Consider the following 9,729-nt stretch of genomic DNA (forward strand, 5'->3'; position numbering starts at 1 on the left):
TTCTATTACACCAATCAGGATGCGAGTTCGGGGAGATATTTAGTCCAAAGCATTAAGAAAAGGGCCAGTATGGCTCTTTAAATGTGTCTTTGTTCCGTTATGGCTGAAAAGGGGCACACTAGCCGTCCGTCTTTTTAAGAAGAAGAGACATGATGGATCACCCAATTCTGCCGCCTGGCTTTTTATTTCCTCAAGAATCTTCCGGGTGAATTGTCTGAGGAAATTAAGCTGATTTTCAGATGTGCTCATCGACAGGTTTTGCTTTTGTTGGGGAGAGCTAAAAAAAAACCTCACAAGATAAAAATGTACTTTTGGCCAAAGGTTAATGAACATTATTTCCTAATCAAATTTGAGTTTTAATGGCTTTTTTGCGTTACGTTCAGGAAAGCCAAAACCAGACATTGTGAAGTTCTTTACGGAGAAACTAGCTAAAATATTGTAATTTTTCAGAGGCCACTGGGAAAATGATAAATGTCAAAGACATTTTTGGGTTCACCTTTAGCCCAGAATTGTTTCAAGGATCGGTCCATGTTCACCCTGAAGGGAACACATACAACAACACAATCAAGTTCCAATCTGTTGTAACAAAATGGTGCTATAAAATATTTCTCTCAAGTGTGTGCTACATAGCAAAGCCAGCTCTTCTCGAGACAAATGGACAGAGAGGTAGCCTGGAGACAAGACTGATCTCAACCAGAATGAGAAGGGTCATTGAGATTTATGCTTCCAGCGATTACTTCAGCCTATTGGAAGGCTGGAGATCAACTGTCTGTGACTGTCCTAGACTATAACTCTATGATGCCTGATGCTTTTAAAATAAAACGTATCATTACACCCTAATTTCCAGACCAAAATTACAAAAAAGTTAAATGTGACCATAATGTTGACTTGAACAAACCCTTAGATATGAAATAAAAGTACGGAAATAGCCTCAATATTTTTACATTTCATTTTTGTGGATACAGTTCTTGTACATGGTTAACAAAACAGATACTCAAAAGTAATCTCAGTAATAACTTTCACAATAACAAATTATATGAAAAGTGTTGCAAAAGGTGCAAAGGCATGAACAACCAAGTAATATTTACGGAACCATTTAATTCTTAACAAGACAAAGCGTTGCTTGGCTAAAATCCGTGGCATTAAAGTTTGGACAAACAATTGTTGCAAATCTCTTCATTTTCTGCGTTGACTGACATCAACTCTCACAATCTTGGAGCAGTGTCATAAGTCATGTATTGAAATGCTCGCAAGCGATCGATAGTAAATTGGTGTGCCAAACATAGTTTTACGGTCATTTAGAACAACGCAGGTAAAAGTTGTAAAATACTTTTCCACCTTGGTTATTCAGTGACCGAGAGTTAAGGTTATTGCGCTGAAAGTGTCTGAATGTTTGTACTCCGCTCGGATGGATGAGCGAGTGTGACTGAAGCGTTTGTCATGTTAATGTGCGCACTTTGATGGACGAGCCCTCAGATTTGACGGAGCGCCCGGGGTGCGCCGCGATTGGCCGCCGCGGGGTCACGTGGTCGTGTCAGGAAGGTGATATGAGGGGTGGAGGGCACTTTTACAGCTTTGACATACAACCTCGAAGGTTGGGGCCAACGGGAGCGCCGATTAATGACCGCTGACCCGAGCATCACCAGCATGAACTCCTACCTAGACTACCCGGTTTGCAGCCGGGGCTCGAACCTCTTCAAGACCGGATACCACAACCTGAACCACGGATACATGACGACGAGCTCAACAAGTGACAATTACGCGCACGACGTGTCTGCGGTGTCGCATCAGAACCAGAACATGCCGCTGCACGGTCACCACCAGGCCAATGTGGACCTGCAGTTCACGGGGAACTCCGTGTACGGACCTCCACTGGACTACCACCAGTACGGCCTGAGCCACGAGCAGGAGCGCGGCTACATCCACGCGCAGGTCGGGATGACCCCGTACCCCGGGGACAGCTGCGGGGTCGCGACCCAGTACCTGCACTACGGAGAGCAGAGGCCGCAAGAATATTCGGAAAGTTGTTACACACGAGTGCCTCCTTCGAACAAAGACGTGGAGCAGGAAAGTTCCAAAACGTTCGACTGGATGAAAGTGAAGAGGAATCCTCCCAAAACAGGTCAGTCTAATGGATGCCAGACCAGAACTCATTTGACAGAACGTAACGACTTTGTTTATCCTCCGTCATCAGTTCCATCCCATTTCATTCACCGCCCTCACTCATTCCACTTCATTTCACAGCGCTTCTGTCTGAGTTCGGCGGTGGTCCCGGCCAGCACAACGTGATCAGAACCAACTTCACAACGAAGCAGCTGACTGAACTGGAGAAGGAGTTTCACTTCAACAAGTACCTGACACGGGCCAGGAGGGTGGAGGTGGCAGCCAGTCTGGAACTCAACGAGACCCAAGTCAAGATCTGGTTCCAGAACCGCAGGATGAAGCAGAAGAAGCGAGAGAAGCAGGTTCAGGTGAAGAGCCCTCCTGCTGAACCCACAGGCCCGGAATCCCCTCATAAAGACTGAACTGTGGCTTTAAACCTAAAAAAAAAAAAAGTTGCACCATTCCAGAACAAAATGGACTTGTGAATCAGGGTATGTGTGGTTGACTATCAGTGAGAATGAGAGGTAACACTTTGCAATTGGGGTTCCAGGGCCTGTCCTGGGATTTGAAGGCCACGACACCAGTGAGAGACAGTGATGAATTATCAAAATGAAAAATTCTGGCATTTAAAAAGTCTTTTATATGAACATGTTTTCAATGAGAACTTGAATAATTTTATAAAATTAGTATAATCTCAAATTTAGATAAAATATTTTCAGAATCAACTTCATCTCAAATATATATATATATATATATACAGTATATATATTCCAAGAAGAATTCATTTATCAAAGTCTGCCGGGTTACAAAACATTGAACTGTATTTAGTTATTACCAATGTTTAGGTCATTACTAGGCTTATAGACACTGTGAGCATTATTAATTCTCAGTCCTCCTTTTTCATGAAAAGGTATTTATTTCGGTAGTAATTCCAAAAACATTATTTGGTGAATGGAGGGTTGCCAGTCTGACGACCAACGGAGCATATCTCAACAGATAACCTGTGCATTTTTTTCAAACACAGTAATATCACTTGAAGATATAAATATTCACAATATATTTGTTTGTTTGGTACACACATCTCTAAAGAAAAAAACAAGTGTCTCGACCCTCATTTGAAAGTGTTACCCACTCTGCCTGTATTTTGTGTTTTTTGATTTACCTGTTGTAAAGCACTGATGTCCCATCAATGCTATTGTTTGCACTATTTATTTACAGGGTATTTTTCAACTTTCCAGAGGATTTACTCAAATAAAATGTTTGAAAAGTCACTTCATTCTGATATAATCATTCCATTTGCACGACACCTCTGATTTATCTCCATTAATGGAAACACCAAAGGGCCTTCGCATAATGTGACAAGAGGAATCTTTGGCGACACATGGGGTGGTTCTCTCTGACCTTCTCACCTCCAAATACCTCCAGGGGCTCTAAACATGACAACAAACTCCAGGGAGTCCAGTCCTCACCCTCGATTTGTTACCCAAATTCTGCTGGACAGAAGAAGAGATCCATTTCAGCACACATTTCAAACTAATTTCCGTGAAACCCAAAAGGTGTCAAATCTCAAGTTTCTGGTTTCACCCTCGGTCCAACCTGACCACCTAGTTTCCTCGGCCGCTAAAAGGGTCAGTTTCAATATTTGCGTTTGGTGTTAGTTGAGGTTTGCAAACACTTTCTGGCCTATTGGTGCCCTTTTCCCCCCTAAAGCTGAGGTTCACTCAGAGTTCACACACAAATGAATGCCGAGTCAATCTGTCAAGACACCAGAGTGGCCTCAAGAAGTCAAATGCTCGTCCTCTCATGCTCTGGATTTTTCTTTTCAAGTCGTTTTTGTTCATTTATCCTCCTTTTATTTTCCTCCTACTGGGCTCTGATCCATATTAATTAATGACACGCGGAAAGGCGCCAAGCAATCCAAAGACATATTAACAGTAAGAGGAAATTAGACAGAAAATCAGTTACATTAATCATGTTGTTGCTGTAGTTTTCAATACAACAAAAAGCATCTGCGGCATTGTCCCATTCATCCGAAAATTGTTATTGCAGAAAATAAAACATCCCCATATCAAACAAAAAATTGCGGAGTAAAAAGTTATTTTATACACATTAATAAATCCAACATGTTCACTGAGAAAACAGCAAAAGTTCAAAATACAAATTTGAATTTATTTTTATTATTATTAGGATGCACGCTACCATTTTTTCTCCAAAACTAGTTGTGTAGAAATACTGCACTTGCATTTGAGTAGTCACTGATCCCGAGTACATTCCCGAGTTTGTTTTCCATGTACGTGGGTGACGGTCACAAGTTTCATTCCAGTACAAACACAAATTTTACAAAATTGACATAACTATAAATAAATTGTCATTCCAAAACGGCGCGTTGCCGTGAAGTGGTATGGGTTTGAGTACTCAAACTCAGTATCGTACCGATACTGATATTAGTATCGTGCATCCCTGATCATTATTATTATACATTTTAACAAACGTCATTTTCAATGTTATAACAGATCTGTGTTCTATACAATGTACAGTACATATGCTGTATTATGAGTATATGCTTTTAAATAATAATTAAAAATATCTGTTTAAAATACAAAAATAATCTGTTTAGTACGTAATACTGAGTTGACTAATCAGAATAGTCTTTATTGCCAAGTGTAATCTGTGACTAAATGTTCAGACTTATTCTAATATTTATTCTCTTTATGATCCGAAACCAAACACTGACATCCCACACTCACCATTTTGTGTCAAAAACAAAATTGTATATTCTGGAATCATCAGGACTGGTCAGTAAATGACAGAACACTTACTGTGTGATCTTTAATACTGTATATCCAATGTTCATTGAGATTTTTTTCCATTCATTTTATTTCCTCCTATTACCATTCCATCGACATGGTCTGGGACTCCAGAGTCCATGACAGTTCTCAAGTTTTGAATGCATTTCATTTTTGCTGACATTTCTGTTTTCATATCCAGAAGGACAAGCTAAAAGACACAAGAGGCTAACCGTGTTGCTTTCAGCAGGTTGTGGATATCTTCTACAATAGGCACGCCACACACTAGGCCTGTCAGGTATTTCTATTTGTAGTTTAAGAATGTATCATGCCCTGTGTCAAACTCAAGACCCTCGGGCCAAATGTGGCCTGCCAAGACATTTTAAGTGGGCCACGTGCGTATGATGCACATGGTTGTCTTATAATTCAGTAGTAATTTAAGCCTATACGGGCACGTTGATATCATAACTCACTAGGATCACAATCTTTTTTTTCAACAATAAACTTCCACAAACAGCAACATGATTTTTTTCTAGCTTGGTGCAGAGGAGGAGATGATAGAAAGTTTATGTTTGTTCTCGAACGTAAACCAATCTCGTCCAACCAAGTCTTGAGTCAGTCAGTAGTGTCGGAGGACGATATGTGAAACTTTCAGTAAATATCAATTTTGTTCAGGCCCGAACTTAAACTGTTTTCCTTTTTGTTTTAAATGATTGTATTAATATTTTGCCCCCACTGAGTGGTTGAGTCCGACACCTCCAATACTGCAACACCCATATTGCACTGCACTTGCGAAGACCCCACCACTGTAACTTTTTACACCTTTAAATCAAATTGAATTTGCATGCATATCCACTGTGTGTTATTCATGACGCTTCACGCCCCAGCCTCCAAAGCTGTGTCCCATTTCTCAGTGCGTACTCTGGACAGCTGGAGGCCCGAGGCATAGAACTGTTTCAGAGCCATGACAACTGGGTTTGTTCAGTGAAAACCGTTGATGTGGCAGAAAACCTCAGCGTTATAGTGTCGACGAGTTGTTTTGCTCCCAAATGCTGATTAGACAACTTTTGTTGTAGTGGAATCTTGCCACCTGTCGCTTGAGCTGAGTTGCCTTGGGTGAAACCTCACTCCTCCCGCTGTGCGGTTGCCAGAGAAGTCCAGGTGGACTCGAGTCCAAGGCCAAAGCCTGGTTCCCTTGTGTTCACATCTCAGGCTCTGACAAGTGACAGAGTCCATAGTGTGAAAGCTGCTCCAAAGCTGCAAATACATAGAGAGGAACCCTTGACTGAAGGATGCCCTTGGTACACTTTCTTGTTGCTCAAGTCAACGCAGCTGGGAAGCTTTATTTCTGCCCTAGCCTTGAAATGTGCTCAGCTTTAATTGGCACGGTCATTGAGCGAAGTTTGGTGAGGAAAGATGGTCTTGACTTCAACCCTTACAAGAAGCCGAAATGTCCTGGCTGTGGAAGAGGAAGACACGTTTTTTTGACAAGTGTCTTTTCTTTCCAGCCAAAAGCTCTTTCTTCATAAAAAGGCAGAGGACTGGGGAGGCGTCAATCGATGGTGTGTATGGTGATGGATTGAACGGCAACAACAACACAGGGACGGTGCAGAAAACAAGTGTGGGATTTGATTCCAGAGGTGTGATCCCTGCCATCCATGGTGGTAATTCCTCAAAGCTCCCAGTGGGCCCTCCATCTGGAGGTGTCAGTGCTGCCGCTGCTGCCAACACAGCAGAGACAGATGTTCAGCTCCAGGGAGAGCAGGAGGAGGAGGATGTTTTTCACCTTCGACCACCATGGCTTGTTTGCTTTCTTCACAAAATGGTTAATGGCCATAGATGGACATGAAATCAACTGCACATAAAAATGATGCTCCGCACTGTAGTGGCCACACTTGACAGCGCCTCCAGGAGGACTAATAATAGAAACCGCTTCTAGTTTCTTCAGATATAACACCCCCCTCACCTTCCCTCTGCACTTTGCTTGAGGTCAACCTCGGTGCTGTTTGTACCCCATGCTGCTTGCAGTTGTTGCAGGCTCTTTTACAAGTCTATTGCCAGGCTCACTTCCTCGGTTTCTGACCAGTTCCTCTGTCGCATGTCACTCCGCAGGGTCCCACCGCTTCAAAGCACAACCAGATACAGTATTCATGGGCCCACGGGGGGTCTGTCATCAACTGGATGTCACAGAGGGGTCATTTTATTTGTCAGTCAGATGATAAAGTCTGGATCAGACGTAGCCAGTTCAATTTATTGGAAAATATTTGCCGATGGGCCACTCATTAGCCAAATATTCTATATACTCTGCAGTTGTCAGGTCAGATGGAATCATTGTACCAGGAATAAAAGAAATGATGTGACAGTGCTTTGCGAAATGGTATGTGGAGAGGAGGAAATTAGTTTATTGTAAAAAATAAAACAAGTTTTGCCCAATGTTCAGTTATGATATTTTTAATTGCTTGAGCAAAATAGATATACTTTTAGTAATATTAATTATTCATATCAAAGAAATTATAATGTCATTTTTTTGTCACAAGTAGGGTTGAAACAAATGTCTAAAAACATGAAAAATGGGTATTTCAAAAATGATTATTCCCAAATCATTACAATAATTTGATAGTGAGAAAATACAAAACAAATGCTTGTTTCTATGGTCTGCCAGCGACACTTGGTAGGTGTTTCACTTCTGCCGTGGTTTGAGTCAACCTGAAAAAAAAGTAGAAAGCTGTTTTTATTGTGTTTGTCTGGATTCTAGATGACATGAAAAACAGGCCATGAAATGTACATTTTTTTGTATGTCATAACTATTTCTGTTGGTTTTTCAAGTGGATTTTCACTTGATAAATGGCACTCGTTCCTGTGGAACTGACGCTCTATTTAGCTCCGACTGCTGGATCCTTGACAACCATCCCCCATCTGAGTCAGGCTCTACTGGATCTGGAGGCACTGGCAGACCTACACCGCTAGCCTCCTGAATCCCCTGCTACAGCATCCTTCTCCCACTCTATCAGCATAGTAAGTGAGAGAGACAAGTGACTTGGCCAGGGTTAACATCTTAATACTCCCTGGGATTGCCTCCAGGATCCAAATGGCTACCCCTAATAGTTTTCCTCCTCCGTGTGCCTGTCAGCCCGCCACGGCTGTATGCTGTGAGAAAAACAAGAATAGCAGAAAGGCAAAGCAATGAGGCAACACAATGGTGAAATAAGAGACGGCGAGATCATAAACCTAGGGAAGGATGCGAAGCTGCAGGTTGGAGGTCACGTCATGGACCGAGCTTGAGTTCAGATCTTTGGCGTGGTAGGAGTGTACCCTTTAAATGATTGTAGCTCTTTCCCTTAGAGCCCAGAACCAGAACTCAATCAGTGTCACGTCACATGCTTCAAAGCGGCCAATTCGATGCTGCCAGGAGGCTGAGAAATGCGAGGTGACAGTTCATTTTACTAGTGACAGTGTGTCGGTCTCGCTTGCTGGTTCCACAGTCAATTCCCACCGAGCGGTGAGGGTTGGAGACAGACAGCAGTTCCACTCCCCCCCTCCCTCCTCCTCATCTTCATCGTCGCTCTGCCATCGACCCCTCTCTGCTTTGTATTCCAATTAACTGGACAGAGGGAGAGGCGGTGGAGAGCAGGATCACAGACACATTCTTCTGGCGTCTTTCCAGTCTCTCAATCCCACTCCCGTCAATAGATCTGTACCTCCCTTTTCCTTTCCCCTTCTTTTCTGCTTTCCTCATGACAAGACCCAGTTGTTCCACGGGGATAATTCATAGATCCTTCTTTAACAATCGCCCCTAGGGACAATGTTTCGGCAATGACAAATAGCTTTCTCTCATGCATTCATATATCACGAGTAATAGAGGTATGTAATCAGTCAGTCCAGTCAGCGCACTTCCTGTTGTAAGGCTAAACACACACCCGAATAATGCTGGATTAATATTTAGAAATGACTCATATATCCAAATGTGATATGATTTTCCAGTCAACGCTCCAAAGGACAGTATGGATTTTCATGCCGAATTTCCACCTTCGGTTAGTCAAAGTGACAGAACCACAAGTTAAACGTCGATGATTCATACACAGCGTTGCACACTACGATACGATTCTCTGTTCAAAGCGGGAAGACTGGATCTGGATGCAACACCTTTAGCATGAGTCCTCATCATCATACAGCAAGCTGGTTCTGCATGCTCCTCAGGTGTTATTTATCTTTGGAGGATGTGTTCAAAAATATATTCCTCATTTGTCATCACAATAAATGACTGCAAAACAAATGTTTTCCATGATATTATCAGCTTGTTTTACAAAACTAAAATGAACCAAACACATGGGGACACACACACGTTGGGAGCCAAACACACCAGCAACAGACTGAACAATACCTCAAAATAATACAGTAGCTCAAAAGAGTTTATTGGCACAGTCATGGTCAATTATGGCTCACTGATGTTTATGGAGATGCAACCATGTGATGTAAAATTGATCATTAATGGAGCAGGCATGTTGGAACAGGACGTACATCTCATCAGTTAGCTGGTGTTTAGTAGTGGTTGGGGAAGCCATCACAGTGCGGGGCCAAGGGGAAGACCTGGAGTTTTATGGAGGAAAAAAGGTGACCAAAGCTTTTCAGCCAGGTGGTGTACATATTCAGCTGATCCAAACATATTGCGCCTTTGAAAGACTTGTGAAAGTGTGTTTTTGTCAAATACTTCTCCCCACCTCATTTCTTTTAACTGCTACACTTATTAATCATTTTCCAACTCATGTCACGCCCCCAGCCTTACTTTAGAAGGGGCAAGAAATTCACACATGTGATGGCTTTATCACAGAAAAGTATTGGT

General features: G+C 42.3%; 1 protein-coding gene across 1 annotated transcript; it reads left to right on the plus strand.

Moving 5' to 3' along the window:
• Positions 1-1,460: 1,460 nt before the first annotated feature.
• On the plus strand, positions 1,461-2,720 carry LOC128769420 (homeobox protein Hox-B1b-like). Its single transcript, XM_053883117.1, is given in 3 exon segments — positions 1,461-1,624; positions 1,626-2,122; positions 2,245-2,720. Coding segments are annotated over 3 exon segments (942 nt in total). The 3' UTR covers positions 2,526-2,720.
• Positions 2,721-9,729: the final 7,009 nt, after the last annotated feature.

Source organism: Synchiropus splendidus, chromosome 1 (assembly GCF_027744825.2).
Source record: "Synchiropus splendidus isolate RoL2022-P1 chromosome 1, RoL_Sspl_1.0, whole genome shotgun sequence".
Classification (NCBI taxonomy): domain Eukaryota; kingdom Metazoa; phylum Chordata; class Actinopteri; order Syngnathiformes; family Callionymidae; genus Synchiropus; species Synchiropus splendidus.